Source organism: Anguilla rostrata, chromosome 3 (genome assembly GCF_018555375.3).
Source record: "Anguilla rostrata isolate EN2019 chromosome 3, ASM1855537v3, whole genome shotgun sequence".
Classification (NCBI taxonomy): Eukaryota; Metazoa; Chordata; class Actinopteri; order Anguilliformes; family Anguillidae; genus Anguilla; species Anguilla rostrata.
Window position 1 is genome coordinate 22,298,776 of NC_057935.1, and position 17,310 is coordinate 22,316,085.

General features: G+C 40.9%; 1 protein-coding gene across 1 annotated transcript; it reads left to right on the forward strand.

Moving 5' to 3' along the window:
- The first annotated feature begins 2,356 nt into the window (after positions 1-2,356).
- LOC135250486 (twist-related protein 2-like) lies at positions 2,357-7,653 on the forward strand. Its single transcript, XM_064326804.1, has 3 exons — positions 2,357-3,070; positions 5,457-6,680; positions 7,179-7,653. Exon 1 carries the CDS (start codon positions 2,557-2,559, stop codon positions 3,037-3,039), a length of 483 nt encoding a protein of 160 aa, XP_064182874.1. The 5' UTR covers positions 2,357-2,556; the 3' UTR covers positions 3,040-3,070; positions 5,457-6,680; positions 7,179-7,653.
- Positions 7,654-17,310: the final 9,657 nt, after the last annotated feature.

Consider the following 17,310-nt stretch of genomic DNA (forward strand, 5'->3'; position numbering starts at 1 on the left):
TTTCTTGACTAAAAGTGAAACTGTCATTTTTATTTTACTTCATGTTACTTCTGTATGTATGCAAATGCATAGACACAAATTCCACATAGGACAGCCGTTTTATTTTACTGTTTGAAGCAGCAATAATAATAATGCTGATAACAATAACAATAACAATAATACATTGTCTTTAAGCCTTGAGGTCACTCCTGATCTCTGCATTGGACTGTCACAAATTAGCCTATCTCTGGAAATGACTGGGCCAGCTCCTCTATAGCTCTGTCACATTGTGGCGCAAAATACAGTTTCCTCAACTAAAGCTGGGCAGAATTGGTGTGTCCACGTCTCCGGCCCACAGACGGATTTGGGTGTTGACAATGACAAAGTCAATGCATGTGTTGTTTAGGCATCAATGTTTCTGGTAGTGCAAGGGCTATGAATAATTCATGTTGCCACAGTAACATCCTTTGTGCAAACTGGTGTCAATTTTTATGTTCAGAGATTAATAAAGCAATAAACTGAATCTGCTGAATGGAATAGAATAAAATAGAACAGAATATTGTCCTCAGTGAGGAATTGCTGTACACAGCCAGTCAGAACAGTAGAAACAGGCAATACCCTACAAGTAACCAACATAACCATGGTGGAATACACAAAAAGTAGACATATTGAGCACAGAACCATCTTGTACAAATAACAAGACAGCATGACAGTAAGTGTACAGTGGGTTAGGGTTGAAGGGAAAAAAACATTTCATAAGTCCAGGCTTATTGATGCTTCAACACAGAGGAGCACCATACTTGCATCCAGAAAAAGAAGTGGGTGGGCTGGGTCTGATGTGATGGTACAGTATGTGTTTATGTGTGTGTGTGTGCATCTGTGCATGTGTGTGTGTTTCTGTGTGGAATAGTTTACTGTTCGTAACTATAATCCTGATGTTTACTTCCTTGTCTCCTGCTTGTAAGCCAGGCCCCTTCAATCAGCAGAATAAACAACTGCTGTTTGCCCATAGGCTTTGTGGTGGACTCCTGGGCCATACTGATCCTGGGTCAGCCATAGGTCTAGCCATGGTCATGGGCCAAAGAGTAGAGTCTGTTATGGGGTGATCCATATACATCGATTACCTGCAATGACGAGAACCCCGTTTGGCAGGATATTTTGTGGTTTCTAGAAATGTGTCAGGAGGCCCCTACATTTAAAGAGATAGCTTCATTTTAAAAAAAATATTATTTCAGTTTCACTGCACAGTGAAATATCCAGTGTTAAATCAATGGCTACAGAGTACATATGGTTCCTATTGGATTCATATGTGCTCTGCTGGAATTGAATTAACACTGGACATGTTTCTTTGTGTATGCTTTCTATTGGGCAAGACAGTTTTGTGCATGATGAAGGATGTTTTAGATACTTACAGACATTTCTGGCAACCTGCCAGTTGTAAAGTATTGGGCATCTGGGCATCCAGGGGTTTGTGGTCTAGAGCAAGGAAATACATTTCAAGTAACTCCAAAGCAGCTTGTACAATGGTATTATGCCTCCAGAGGTTGTATACGATGTGTCTATACAGAAGTGGACTTGCTTTCACCCAGAGACCCTCCCTACCAAATCCTCCCTTCTAGGCTCTCCATAAAAAACAGTGTACAAACACTATGCCTCAATCATTTCATTTTAATCTACACTATATCTCTACCCTTTTATTAACATAAAATGGATTTGTTATTGTGATAGAACCCTATGTGTGCTGTACTATATCACAAACACCCACGATGCTCTGTAACACAGGCCCCCTACATAACCACTACAAGACACCACATAAATATTCATTGATACACATCAACATTTCTTACAGCAGACATACAGAATCATGCATATGCAGCATGGATATTTCTATATCAAGGTGATGCTACCTTTTATGCAAGTACATGTATTTGCAACAGATTTAACTGATTTAAGTGACCAAGTAAGTAAGACAAGGTAAATATATGTGTATAATGTATGTATAATGTAAACTCACTTTGGTCACGGGCAAATGTGATATTTTAATTTGAATAAAAAACCTCTAACAGCACATTTTCCCACAAAGGGCTAAATTATATCAATTGACACCCCCCCCCCCAAATAAAATAAATAAATAAATAAATAATACAAAGTAAAATAAATAAAACAAATAAATTAAATAAACACATTTGGCGAAAAAATATAAAATGGGTAGGGAAAGGCAGCACTGAGTCAGTGTCTCGGGATGTAATGTAACTTAAAACCGATCCCTCCTGTTTATTGGTGGACCAATGAGAATTCGAAGCTACCACCCCCTTCATTCAGAAAACTATTTAGCATCCGAAACTGGGATAAAGTTTTAAACAAAAAATTAAGTGAAAATCCTACGAGGAAAGCTGTGCCAAACTTCAGTTCGAGTTAAAGTTTGGATACCCTGATCATTTAACAGGTGTAAACACTGAAAGTAAATACAAATCTAAATGTTACATCTTAACCCTGTTCACGTATATTCCCATCGCGGATTCTTAAAAGGGGATTATTTTCTCTATTTGGTCTCGCATTTTTATTTTTTCTAAAGAAATGGAAGCGAGCTCGGGATCGCCTGTCTCCCCAGTGGACAGCTCAGTTACCAGCGAAGAGGAGGACAGACAACCGAGAAGATTCGGAAGGAAGAGGAAGCGCAGCAAGAATCTAAACGGTGACTGCAGTCCCTGTTCAGTTAAACGAAGCAAAAAATCGAGTCCCAGCAGCGCGCAGTCATACGAGGAGCTCCAAAATCAACGGGTCTTAGCGAATGTAAGGGAGAGACAGAGGACCCAGTCTCTCAACGAAGCCTTTGCTTCCTTACGGAAAATCATCCCCACGCTGCCGTCGGACAAACTGAGTAAGATACAGACACTGAAACTTGCGTCCAGATACATAGATTTTCTCTGTCAGGTCCTACAAAGCGACGAGATGGATAACAAGATGTCAAGCTGCAGTTACGTCGCTCATGAAAGACTCAGTTACGCTTTCTCAGTCTGGCGGATGGAGGGCGCGTGGTCCATGTCCGCGTCCCACTAGCTCCAGTAGCCTACGATCCGTAATGCCAGGGGTAGGTTTCGACAGTCACAGTAAATACAAAAATTCTATTTCAAATGAAATTATGATGACAATTACTAGTAATATTAGTAAGCCGTTCCTGTATTATAGTACAATATAATGCAGCGATAAAATCTTGCACAAAACAATTAAGAAGAGAAATAGAAGGACTCTCGTTGCCCAACCTTGAAGTGCGGCGTAAACAGAATTGAACATAGTCAATTTAAAGTCAGGGCAATTAAATTAGGGACATACTGACTAGCTCTATTTTAATCTACTGCATATTCAATATGGTGTAGGCCCACTGTCATTCCTTATGACAAAGATAGTGACAAACCGCGATTATCATATTACTATCATCTTTTTGTTTTATTTATTTATTTATTTTGAAATATCACACACCATCCACAATTAAGGTCATGCACATTTAGCAGAACACACACAAAATATATGAAAGTGGAATGGCAGGGAATCAAACCGTCTTAGTTCGTATGGCAGGTTCCTACATGCTTTATTAGTCAGCCACAGTGTGGATTAAGCCACAATTAAAAACATTGTATACCCATAAATGCATTATACATGCTAGAAAATGACCATATCATTTCACACAGTGCACAATTGTCACTTTATAGAATTTTCTTTATCTGGTTATACAATCACTTTTTAGGGGTTATACAATGACTTTTAGGATTACAAATGTTAAAACCACGTTTCTAAAGATGGCAGATCAAACAGTGAATAGTCACTTTTCAGGATATCTTGACAATAATTTCAGCCCAAGTTTGTTTAACAGCATGGGGGAGATACTGAAGACAAGGACAAATTAACTATGAAAGTCCCTCATGACTAATTTGGATCTATAATGAGACGTTTTTCCTGCTATTGTACCACAGGAATGTTAGTGCCTGAGATTGGCCAGAAAGTTCAAACCAATATTTGATTTATGCTGCATGCAAAAACATCCAGTGACCTGCACTCAAAATAGCTCCAGGATTGTAGAGGTCCCCAAGCGCTTTGTCCTTTCATACAAAGATGGTAGGACTTAAACTTTAACAACAATAAAGACACAATACAACCTGTTCAAACTGAACAGCGTGTAGAAGAAGATTATAGAAGCCTCTATTCCTAAAAACACATTACTCTTACATACTAGTTACTCGCATGCAAGAGTAATGTGCTTGTAGGAAGAAGCCTCTATTCCTGCAATGGATTAAATGAACTGTACATGCATGTTTAACGGTGCTATTATTATCATCTGTTTTCCACAAAATATCCTTATTTTAAAACAGAAATATCTTCTTTACCCTATCATCATTTAGAGCAAGCAAAACAAGTATGTGCAGGCCTACTTGTGGACTGTCAACATGTCAACTGCCATAACATTACAAATACTTACTGTAGCAGGTGCTGATATCCAGAGCAACGTACATAAATGAAGAGTATTGGTGAAACTCTCAGGAATACAACAATGTGATATCGCCAAGTCAGAGGCACCAATGTGCATTGTTAACCTAACAAACAACAATTCTCCACAGTTCGGCTATTTTGACGCAACTATCCCCTTTATTTTAAATCAAAGGATAGTGATCTGTGCTAGGCCAGTTCATCCAGATTCAAGCTAGACTACTTGGGGTAAAGAATTGAGAATATTTATATGCCAGAACTTTATTTCCTTTATCCGCGTTTCTGGAGCTACGCACTTCAGGAAAGTAAAGTAGGCCTATATCTGTAGATTCATAGGGCCTATATGCCTCGACAAAAAACACTTCCAAACACTGCCTTCCCACAATATCGCTTTTAGCGGCTAGATTAACCTTCTTGCTAAAACGAAATGTACCCGACACAGTTGTCTGTACTAATCAGTATGTTTACAACTACGAGTGCGACGTGGCCTGTCGTGTAAAAAAGGGGACAAATGTGGACGAGTGACAAATAGCCTACATTGATGCAATCACTCATTTTGTCCTTATGTAGGCCTACAACTTGTCGAAATGTTGGGCAATTTACATACAAACGTAGGCTAAGATATGTTGAACAATAATAAAATCGCTGGAAGTTTGATTGCCTTGTTTTTTGACAAAACCTCTCACGTGTAGGAGAAACAACTGCAGAAATTGAAGGTCTAAAACAACTATAGGTGGAACTATCTTTTTACCCAGGTCCGTCCCGTTTATGCGTGGTTTCAGTTAAGGTTACCATTTCGTTCATTGTTTCCATAAGTAGCCTACAGACGGACATTAAATTTATCTGTCATGCGAATCAAACGTCAGTGCGTCAATGCAATGTTCGTCAGCAATTTCCCACATATGTAGGCATTTCAATAGCAAAGGCACCCAGGTAGGCTACCTACAACGCGTCATCTTGTAGCCTAATGCATTTCTCCTTGTTTTATTGTGTAGCCTGTTGACTTCAACGGTTAACGAAGCCAAAGGACTTGAAGAATCCGGCCGGACGGACTCCAGTGGAGCATGAAGGACGTCAAAGTGAATCAAAATGCTTAAAAAAACAATTAAAGAGCACAATCACAATCATATTACACCTCTTAGTAAAGTAAACGCTGTTCTTTCAATGTCAGAATGACGAGCCGGGATTTTCGCAGAGTGTATACCTTTATGTCATTATATTCAAAACAGAAATGTATGTATAATGTATGTATAAAAGGAATTATTGTGAATATTTGAATACGAAGCCCTATAATATACATTCTAATGGAGCAATACAAGTGGAGTAACTTCTTGAAGTACAATGCATGTTTGTTTCCTCATACAATGGATCTTTTTTCCCCGTTGATTTCGTTGACCTACTTACCTATGTCGTCCAATGTGCATTTCTATTATTTATGAATAATTTTTAAACAATTCAATTACTTTATACGGCATTGCCATATAACTCCTTCGCAATTATAAAAAGTACTCATTTTTATAAGCTGAGAATTTAGTTTTGATAGGTATAAAACTTGCAGACTGGATAGTTAATTTATTTCTTCACAGGCAATTGGCGTTCTCTTTATTGGCCGATAATGGGTTCTGAGGTTTTGTAACTTTAAACATTTTTTTTTAAATATATTTTTTGTTCAAATATAAAATGCCTTCCTTGAGACAGGATTTTTACCTTCAAGCGCTTTATGAATCCTTTGCTCTTTTATTTGATCCGGAGCAAAAACTATAAGCCGAAGCTTTTCTCATCTCATCGATCCCTTCTTCAGAGTGTGAGAAATTTATATATATATTTTATTTTATTTTATTTTTTGCTGTTGTGATAAACATCTATAAAAACTTCGAGACGTTCATTAGGGGAATAAACTGAAGCCAGTTTCAAACCAGATCGTATAAAAGCCCTATCCGATGTAATAAGAAGTAATGATTTATAAATAGTCATACCACTGGGGATTTTTTTAGCGAGCAAAGAACTCCACAAGACCACAGATATACGAAGTATTTGCTCAACCTTTAAATACCGGACCCCTACCAAACCGTTTTTCCTTTTATTTGAAACTCGTAGCCTACTGGTTAGGGATAATTTTCCCATAATTGGAAGAGATAACCTATATATCTAGCAACAGCGCGATTTCTTCTGTGGAGGCATCATTGTCTTATGATAGTGAACAATTTCTGTGTATTTATGTGAGGTGGTGGCACCTCTCTCTCTGATTTCGGCGGGTTAATTGACCCTGACGAGGGGCAGGTGTATGAGTACTATGGTGAGGTGATAGCACCTCACAGGTATTTGTCTGAGCTAATTGTCCCTGATGAGGGTCAGGTGTAGGAGGCCTATATGTAGCCCCTGATTTCTGGGGTTCAGCGCAGACTCATTGTTTGTCAGACTCTTAGTGTGTAGGGGTGTGAGAATCGGCAGAAGTTACCGTGTTGATCCTATCTGCCTGATTTGATCACCGTTTAGTTTCTTCTCGAGTTGGTTATCTCTCTGCGCTGTGGAGGACATTTTGCCCTCGTCTCTTTAGTTTTCTTTTTGTTTTCTACCCGCCGGGCTGCGAATATCCTATTTGGTTTTTCCCCTTCCCTTTCTATCGCTCAGCGATTTGGTGGTTATCCCTCAGGGTTAACTTTTAGATCCCCTCGGTCCGCAATTGCGTCCCACCCTCCTCAACCGTGACAATTTAGGTAATTTTAAAGTTTATAGGAATATTCTGTTGCTTGTTTAAATTATTAGACTGAATTTTGTAAAGCATATAAAAGCATTAAAGTCTTTCAAAATAGTTTGAAGTAATGTTACCAAATTTTATTCATGGTTTTTAACCATAAGTAAGGATTCTTGTAATTGAACAAATTCATCACGAGTATATTATTTTGCAATTATAAATCTGACGATTAATGATGTGTTTTGATCGTGTTCTACTGTATGAGAGATGACCCCAGATGGGAATGATGATATTTAGAGGAATCACCATATATATTGAGACAGAAAAGTTGGTTTAAATGTTTAGTATAGCAACTAAGCTGAAGTGACTCTGGAGTAAAGAGCATTGTAACAGTGTTATTCCAACGGAAAAGTGAATCCCAGGTAAAGCGCAGTGTTGGAATCTTTCTCTTGGTTCCTTACTGAATTAAATTAAAAACGAGGGAATTAAGTTTTATTTTTATTTATTATTATTATTATTATTATTATTATTATTTAGCATAATAGTAGGCAACAGAGCAGTTATGCTGTGTTTGCACAATTACCTCTGGAGTAATAGTCAGAATGTCTGTTAGACAGCATGATACACAAAGGAGCACACCTGCTCACAAAAATTATGCCAGCTCCCTATCTTTATGACCAGGCCATGCTTAATAGAGCAGTTGGCAGGGTGGTTGTCATGGGATTGGGCTTGTAACCTTATGGTCATCAGTTTGTTTTCTTACATGTGGGGCTGCCAATACATGTGGCTGAGTCTCTGTGAGAGTCAGGGCTGAGATAGAGTCTCTGTGAGAGTCAGAGCTGGGATATAGAGTATCTGTGAGAGTCAGGGCTGGGATATAGAGTATCTGTGAGAGTCAGGGCTGAGATATACAGTATCTGTGAGAGTCAGGGCTGGGATATAGAGTATCTGTGAGAGTCAGGGCTGGGATATAGAGTATCTGTGAGAGTCAGAGCTGGCATATAGAGTATCTGTGATAGTCAGAGCTAGGTTATAGAGTATCTGTGAGTGTCAGAGCTGGGATATAGAGTATCTGTGATAGTCAGAGCTGGGATATAGAGTATCTGTGAGAGTCAGGGCTGAGATATAGAGTATCTGTGAGAGTCAGGGCTGGGATATAGAGTATCTGTGATAGTCAGAGCTGAGATATAGAGTATCTGTGAGAGTCAGGGCTGAGATATACAGTATCTGTGAGAGTCAGAGCTGGGATATAGAGTATCTGTGAGAGTCAGAGCTGGGATATAGAGTATCTTTGAGAGTCAGAGCTAGGTTATAGAGTATCTGTGATAGTCAGAGCTGGGATATAGAGTATCTGTGAGAGTCAGAGCTAGGTTATAGAGTATCTGTGATAGTCAGAGCTGGGATATAGAGTATATGTGAGAGTCAGGGCTGGGATATAGAGTATATGTGAGAGTCAGGGCTGGGTTATAGAGTATCTGTGAGAGTCAGGGCTGGGATATACAATGTCTGTAAGAGAGAGTGCCTGGATTGGAAAAGCAGGTGTAAGAATAGTAATATAGTGTCTGCCAGTAATTAATTTAATCATTGCTCCATCATTTATACTGAGAAGTAACTTAATCCTCATTTCTACTTTCTTTTTTTGATGTCTGCTCTGTTCTGAACAGGTGCTGAATATTTGTACAGGCAAAGTGTTTACAGAAGTGGTTCCAAAATATTTAGAATATAATAAAGTGTATAACATGGCATTTCAGAAATGCTATTAAAAATACAGAACAAACCAAAATATTGAGCTTGAGTTTTCTTGAATGGAAAATATCTGACTTGATTCCAAGTGTCTACGTTCTGGCATATGGTTTACAAAAACCTTGATCTTACATGAAGACCATTCACATCAGAAGTTGGACTTGACATGTTGGCCAAGATAAAACCAACATATCCAGTTCAGGGTGTTTTGGCTGCCCAATAGGAAATCTTTATTTTAGGAGCTGAATGACTTCCCAGCATGCCAATCAGGCAGATGTTTGGCTCAGTTCAGGTTGCATTTCTGCAAAAGCTGGGTCCTTTACAGAATACTGCCACCAAAGACTCTGCCTTCATCGCTTTGGAAATGGTTCTTCTGTCAACTCAGTGGTAAGCAGGTATGTTCGATGTTCAGAGTAAATTCACTGGCTCTGAGTACACAGTGAGCAGGTGCCCCAGGAGCACTTAACCCACATCTGAGGCGTTCAAAAACTGCAGGGTCGACTCCATGAGGTTCAGGAAAACTTTCTCTACCGCTTTTAGTTTCAGAAGGAATGTAAAAAGAGGAAATGAGATGAGCAATAAATATGGTAAAACTAGAGCAGAACGAATGCCCTCAGAGATGGAGGTTGGAGCCTCCTGAGGGACTGCCTGGTCTCTGGTGGCCAGGACTCCAATTCATGTACAACCACTCCATGGGCTGGTCAGAACATTGCATTCATCAGAAGGGTGTAAAGCCCCCCCCCCTGCCCCCCAGCAGCTAGATTGCCACAAATGTGATCTGGCTTCTGTAAAAGGTCACACAGTAAGGTGTTTGCAAAACAGAAAAACCATGTAGTTTTTTTTTAGCAGAGATCACGCTAGCCACAGCTCACACTCACCATCTTGCGTGGGAGTCTTTATTCCCCATTATCACAAACACTCACACACACACACACACACGTGGACAACTGAAATAGGTCATTTAAGAGCTGTCAGATAAAAGCTGGGGTAAAGAATGACGTCATGTACTAACTTACAAATAACAAGTCTTGATAGTTTAACTACAAAGGAAGGTCGCAGATTGCTTCAGTCCGGGAACCGGAATCCGGAGAACCCCACTCTCCCCTTTGAGGTTATCAAGATCAGGGACCAAAATTAGCGCACATGAGAGGCTCATGGTACTTTCGATGACGCTGGCTGCTTCATGCTGTCTGTCCTCCAGGCTCTTGGACTGAAAAAAATGTCCTCACAAACCTGTAGACAATTTTGAGGGGGATGAAGTAGGCCATCTTTCACAAACATGGTGCTTGTGTCACATCTCCGGTTCTCACATGTAGATGTGCAGTTTGTACAGTTGGCTCTGTAAACTGAGGGAGGCGGTAATGTCACGCCGACTGCTTTTAATTGGCAGGGCATAAGAGTGAGGATTTGGAGAGAAGCCACAGACATGTCATTGTAGGAAGGTGGCTGGGTCAGGGGTCTCTGTTTTGTTTGGCTGAGTAGCCTATGGATGCACCACAGAAACATAACCAGAACCTCAACATTTTAAATCAAACCATACAGAACTACAGAGTTTGTTCATTCCTTTGACATCACGCCCATTGTTCAAGACAGAATGCGAGAGGGCAAAGCACCACCTTTTAAACACCATACAGAAGGGCCGTCGGAGCTTCGACACGCCCTCGTGTTTCCTTTGAGCAGCATGCAGCATTTGAAAGATCAGTACAGCAGGACTCCACACACTTTCCCTGTCTAAGATTATCTGTTTCTCTCACAAAATGGGCTTCAACATTATCATTTTTTAATGTCATTTAATTTTTAATAATTAATTATTTGTATTTTAATGTAGTTATGTGTTCAAAAATGGTTCATTTCATGTTATTTTTAGGTGGGGTGAGTTGCGGGTAGGAGGAGCAAGATGAGCCCTTTCTGCACGATGAGTTTTGGGTCAGGAGTCATGGAGCAAAATGTGTGTGTGAGTGTGCATGCTGTTTGCATGTGTGTGAGCATGTGGGGTGTGTGTGTGTGTGTGTGTGTTTGAGCGTGTATTCGTTTCTGAGCTGGATTGCAAAAATTTAAATAATACTTTTTTTCTGGAAACTGTGGTTTGAAGTCCATGTCAAAGACAAACTTCAAAGCAGATGTCTAGTTTTTTTTATATATGTTTGAAACACTGAGAAAAACAAATATATTTTCATACATTTTCCAGCCTGGGCCTATTATTAATCCACATTGGGAACAGAATATAGGCTGATAGACAGATCTGGACATATATATATACCTTCCATTCACCAGGATGGCAGATGTAGGAATTCCACTCAGTTCTCTGTAGAAACATCTGGGAAGAGAAAAGAAGAGGCGCTGTCACATTTCATATTCCACTTTCTAAAGCAGTTTCCTGATAGAAGAATTACTGCATGTCAGAGTTACCAGGCCGTGGTGTGAAAAATTCAGGATTGCTGTAAGTAGTTCAGTTGCCTTTTTTCAGTTGAGTAAATGAAGACTGTGCTGTTACTACAGATAAATAGAAAATTTGTGGTTTTGTTATTGTCTCAGAAGCAATATCCTATCCTTACTCTGCAGCTTACTGTTCCTGAGCAACAGACTGACACAGCAACCTGCAAATCATATGGAAACCTGTTGAGGTGATGTTCCAGTTGCCTTTGAAATACACAATTATCACCCAGCTGGATGTTACCAAGAGGGACAAGCAAGAATCAAAGCAGATGCTAATCAGACCATTGTCAAAATTAAAATAGCATATGTATTATGGACCACATAAGTTGAATCAAATTACACTTTCTAAAAACAAATATAAAAATTTCAGAAAGTCAGTCTCAGGTTGTCAGCCATACTGAAGTCACAATTTGCCATTGTTACCATGATGCTTTTACCAGGATGTTGTATGCAACTGATAATGTTACAGTGTGCTGCTGTAACTGCAGATGTTGTTTTTAAAATGAGTATGATCCTCCTTGCAAAGGCAGAACCCTTCAAAAATTTTCAGGACCCAAATGTATTGTGCGTTAAGAACCCTAATTAGGCATGGCAAAAGCACACTGTGTATGTATGTATGTATGTGTGTATGTGTGTGTTCTTGTATGTACTGTATGTACAGTATGTATGTATGTGCATCTATGTGTGTATATATGTATGTATGTGCAAACAGCCTAATTTAGTGTTAAGTACAGTAAATATCCATGCAGATAGAGTGGATTTTCTAACTGTATATAACCAATGAAGGGAGTCTGACTTTCTTGTCTGTCAGTCCTTCTTGCTCCCTGATGTGAACACATGCCCAGTAACACCTGAAACCTCGTGAGAGTGATTGATTTATTTATTTTTGATCAAAGCTCCACAGATGCCACATAGATCCACTGATCTTTATTGCGTTTGGGCTGGCTGATATGCATTGTTCCGTGAATAGGGTGATCCATATGGATGATTTAAAGATTGATGCATCTGCGCAGCATCTGTGAAGCCCTGAGCCATGTGAACGGTCCCGTTTGATTCTGTGCTTCACGAAACTGGGGGCTCTCTGCACACGAGCAGAGCGAGACTCCCACACCTACAGTGACAGAAGAGCGTTACTGGGGTCTGCATGCACACATGTGTCACAGGAATCAAAGAAATGAGCAAACAATTACTGTTTAGTTACTGTGAAAACTTTCAAGTCTTGATGTTAGCGGGATCTTTCACTTTCACAACTGTGAATGTTGCTTTCAATGAATGTACACAAAAGGACTTCAGTGATCCTACAAATGACAGGCAAGCTTGAAGTTAAATCATGCTTTGGGTATTTGTGTTCCCATGATTCCAGTATAGGATTGTGATTGTGTAGCAGTTCAGTGCATCACACTCATCTCATGACATTGCGCTACACTGCTATCCCAAGCACACGTGGTTATATGAGGAATATTAGACAATGCTAATTGTCACTAGTTCCAATGATGCCGCTGCCAGGTAGAGATGAATGGTCAGCCTCTCTGTACCCGTCCCTCACAGCATCCTGTACTGAAAGATTAACCCACTGTACCCTAACCCTCTCTGTACCCGAACCCTAACTGTGCTCATCCTTCTTCATGCATATCTGTTTAAAATGCAATCAGGCTGCTTTGCTGCTCATTGTTCACAGGAGAATGTAATGCACGGTAATCACAGTTCTAATAATCTCACTTCAGAATTTCTGCAAAGAAATATAACCAATGTTAAATCACAAAGGTCCCAAATGAACTATCCATTAATTTTGACTCACTACAAGGCCTTTACAAACTTCAGTGGAACTGAGGGTGAAATTCTCCATTTACAAAAGCAATGTGAATTGTGAAATTTTGAGAATTTTCCACTTAATCAAATATCACCGGGGATGTTTAAAAGTTCTTGTCTGCTGCTTCTGAATTCACAGGAAATGCAGCACTGAGTTTAGTTCAATCACTCTAATTTCCCATTAACAATTTTTCCAATTAACTGCCTAAATTTGAAAACCCCAGGACACCACGGTAAAATATTTTGCAAGATACACCCAAATAGGCCAAAAAAAACCAAAACATTCATGAACTGCAAATTTAAGTGCCAACATTTTGTACACATGTGCACATGCATGCATATACTGTGAGTGACTTTGTGTGTATGTGCACATTTTTTTTTCTGACACACACATTACATTAGATTATAATAATTTTGCACTCTGAAGCAGGCTTACAATAATAGTCCTGTTAATAGTTTCTAATTGTATAATAGCTTTCACATGGGCTGCAGTGACAGACTTGCAGTGACGTCTCTAAACTAAGCCAGAACACAGTCCAAAATATCAGGCAGCAGAATATAAAACTCCACTGGTGATCTCTGATCTCTGATACTGATTCAGCTGGGAGAAACCATAATAACATTACAGCACTGCCACCAATATGTTCATCCGCTTAAGTAATCTCTCTTCCAGGATTTCCAGCAGCCACCTCTCAAGACCATCGTGTGAACCTCATCCTACTCGTACCCCCTGGTTTTTATTTCCACCATGGTTTCCATGACTTTGTTTTACCACTGCTATGTCATTTGATTGTTCTCCTTTTTCATTTCTCCACCGAACCTACATTCATACGGACAAAAGCCGTTTGGGGTTTAGAGGGTTTAGGAAGGATTTAACAACTTAAATCCTAAAGCCCCCACTGAACCACCAGCAAACAGACTGATCCTCTGCCTCCCCTCTCGTAGACAAGCCGAGACTCAGGGAGGCTCATGTGGAAGTCAAGTTCGTTTTATTTCCTCTGAGTGACATTAGCTCCATGTCTAAAACACCTACTGTTTAGCTTCAGCTTGTGAAGCTGCTTTCTCCTGAATAGTCTTAAAGCAAGACTGCCTTCCACATTCACAGCAACATTTTATTCATCCTCAGCATCAGTGCCCTCTGCTTATTTCAGATGCAAATAGGAAGGGACCAAAACGAAGGCTCATATTATAAAGCTTATATCAGTTTAGAGAATTGATTTATAATATTCTGTGACATCAAAACAGAGCACTCAATATCTAACCTCTGTTGATTGGGAAAGCAATGATTTGATTTGGATCCATCCACCACTCTACGAGAGCCCCCATCACTTTGCTGTGTTAAAACAGACTTCTGCCCTCAACTCCGCTCAGCAGTCACTCATGCTATAGTGTCTTCCTTTCCCTTGGGATGCCAGTGCAGAGGGCGGGAGACACTGTATGTGTTTAATGTGGATTTATGGCCATTAATTACAGCCTACCCAGACTTTCCCACAATGCACTGTGACAAATTGCAAACGCTTGGAGTGGGAGCTATGGCCGCAAGTCATCCGAGAAGCAATTTGGTTTCACCGTGTCTCCCATCCCAGACAGACGTGCGGAAGTGATCGTTCACCACAGCTGTCAAAAACCCAAGACCCGCAAAGGGTTAATGTGGGTTGTGGCTATCTGTCTGAAGGATTTCCCAATAGCAGCTCCCTTCACAGAAAAGTGGGGGATGAAAGGAAGAAAGAAAAAAGACTTCAAAGTCTCATCATCTGGTGCAGCAGGGCTGTTTCCAATTACGTTCGATTCTCCAAAATTTCCAAGATCCTTGCGAGAGAGCCTGCGCTTCTGCAATTCATTACAGGCAATTTTCTTATCGTTTTTTCTCTTCCTTCCTCCTATCTTGGGCCTGGTGCCCTAGAAATGCAGACGTGGCTCATGCTGGTGCTGCCCGTGAGTCGTGTGGTGTCTGACGGAGCCTGGATTCACCTGCTGGAACCACAGCCCGGAGTGAGAGAGGGCAGACGCTGGGAATAAAGTAACAGAGGGACAGAACGTAGAGAAAAAGAGAGAGAGAGAGAGAGAGAGAGAGAGATAAGTGGAGATAATGTGGGTGTGTGGCCTGTTGTGCTACTGTCCCAGAGCTTGGTGGATGTTGAAAACAAAGCCGCTGTCTGGGACTGGTGATAAGGTTAGGGGTGAGTCTGGGGTCGTGGGGTATCACTGCTTCAGTCTCAACCCTTTTCCCCTGAAGGCTGAAGAAGCCATAAATGGAGCAGAAAACACAGTGCCAGCAATCCTGCTGAACGGCACTGTTGGACAGCGGGGATAAAGTGGTACAGTCCTGCTGGATGGTACTGTTGCATAGTAGGGTTAAGTGCTACAGTCCTGCTGGATGGTACTGTTGCATAGTAGGGTTAAGTGCTACAGTCCTGCTGGATGGTACTGTTGCATGGCAGGGATAAAATGGTACAGTCCTGCTGGATGGTACTGTCACATAGCTGGGATAAAATGGTAGAGTCCTGCTGGATGGTACTGTTGCATGGTGGGGATAAAGTGGTACAGTCCTGCTGGACAGTACTGCCAGACAGAGGGGATAATGTGGTACAGTCCTGCTGGACGGTACTGCCAGACAGAGGGGATAATGTGGTACAGTCCTGCTGGACAGTACTGCCAGACAGAGGGGATAATGTGGTACAGTCCTGCTGGACAGTACTGCCAGACAGAGGGGATAATGTGATACAGTCCTGCTGGACAGTACTGCCAGACAGAGAGGATAATGTGGTACAGTCCTGCTGGACGGTAATGCCAGACAGAGGGGATAATGTGGTACAGTCCTGCGGGACAGTACTGCCAGACAGAGAGGATTATGTGGTACAGTCCTGCTGGACGGTACTGCCAGACAGAGGGGATAATGTGGTACAGTCCTGCTGGACGGTACTGCCAGACAGAGAGGATTATGTGGTACAGTCCTGCTGGACGGTACTGCCAGACAGAGGGGATAATGTGGTACAGTCCTGCTGGCTCACTCTGAACACTGCTGCTCCACTGCGGGGCTGCATGAAAGGATTCATGCAAAAGATGAGGAGGGATTTACTAAATTGTTACAAGATATGGGGTTTTTCTTCTCTTTCTCAGATGCAGATACAGTATCACCAATGCCTGCAAAATAAGGCTATGAAAGCTTTTCAAGCTGAGCCTTTCAATAGAAGGCAGGCAGAACATGGCTTATGTTACACTTACTCTGGATACGCCACTGCACAGCTCTCTGTAGTGGGCCTGGGTCTGTTCACTCACTCTCACCCCTCAGGAGCAGAACTATCAGGTGCTGGACATGATTGCACTTCCAGGAGGGATAAGGAGAACGAGGAAAAAAGGGTAGCAGTGGATATGGAAGATGGAATTCATTATAAACTATTTGAAATTCATCATAATTTGAATTTGAAATAACTTGAAAACCAGACATTCTGTTCCAAAACAGGGCTTCTGGAAATACTATCTGCCACAGGGGAGCGGTGCCATATAGCAGAATGTGGGGCTCTCTGCAGCTCCTCATAGAGGCAGAATAATTATACCAGGATAGGAAATAATTAACTCCTCAGTTGACAACATTATCCTGATATCTACCTTAAATAATATCTGAATTATTGGAGATACTCCAATATACAACTACCAAACTAGCTATATATTGTTTTGTCAAAGCAGAAGTTTTCTGCCTTGCTACCAGGTTTGCTTAATCTATTAATGCATGTGTATGCTCAAGACATCACAGCAAAGGAGGGTAGAATGGAGCGCTGTGAAACAGGTGCATCTCTCACTCGCAGTTGCTTGCCCCATAATCCTATGCATGTATCATAACCCAGCGTCTACCGTCAACAACTGCAGGGGGCAGTGCCGCCTGCTGTGGGTCAGAGGTAAATGAACTGGGTTTGAACGTTCCTGTTGACCGACAGTTACACCACTGAGATTCCAGCGAGATCTGTCTGTGCGTGACCTCTTCACCACATTTAGCCAGGACAATCAAGGGAATCTTTCACAAGGATAATGGGAGTAATTTCAATAAACAATTGCAGACAGCGATAAGACAGGATATTGTCTCACCTTTGATCTTATCTGAATGAAACAGTGCATATCTGTAGCCAGTCCTGGATAATAAACCCTTTTATCTCAAAAAACAAATCTCA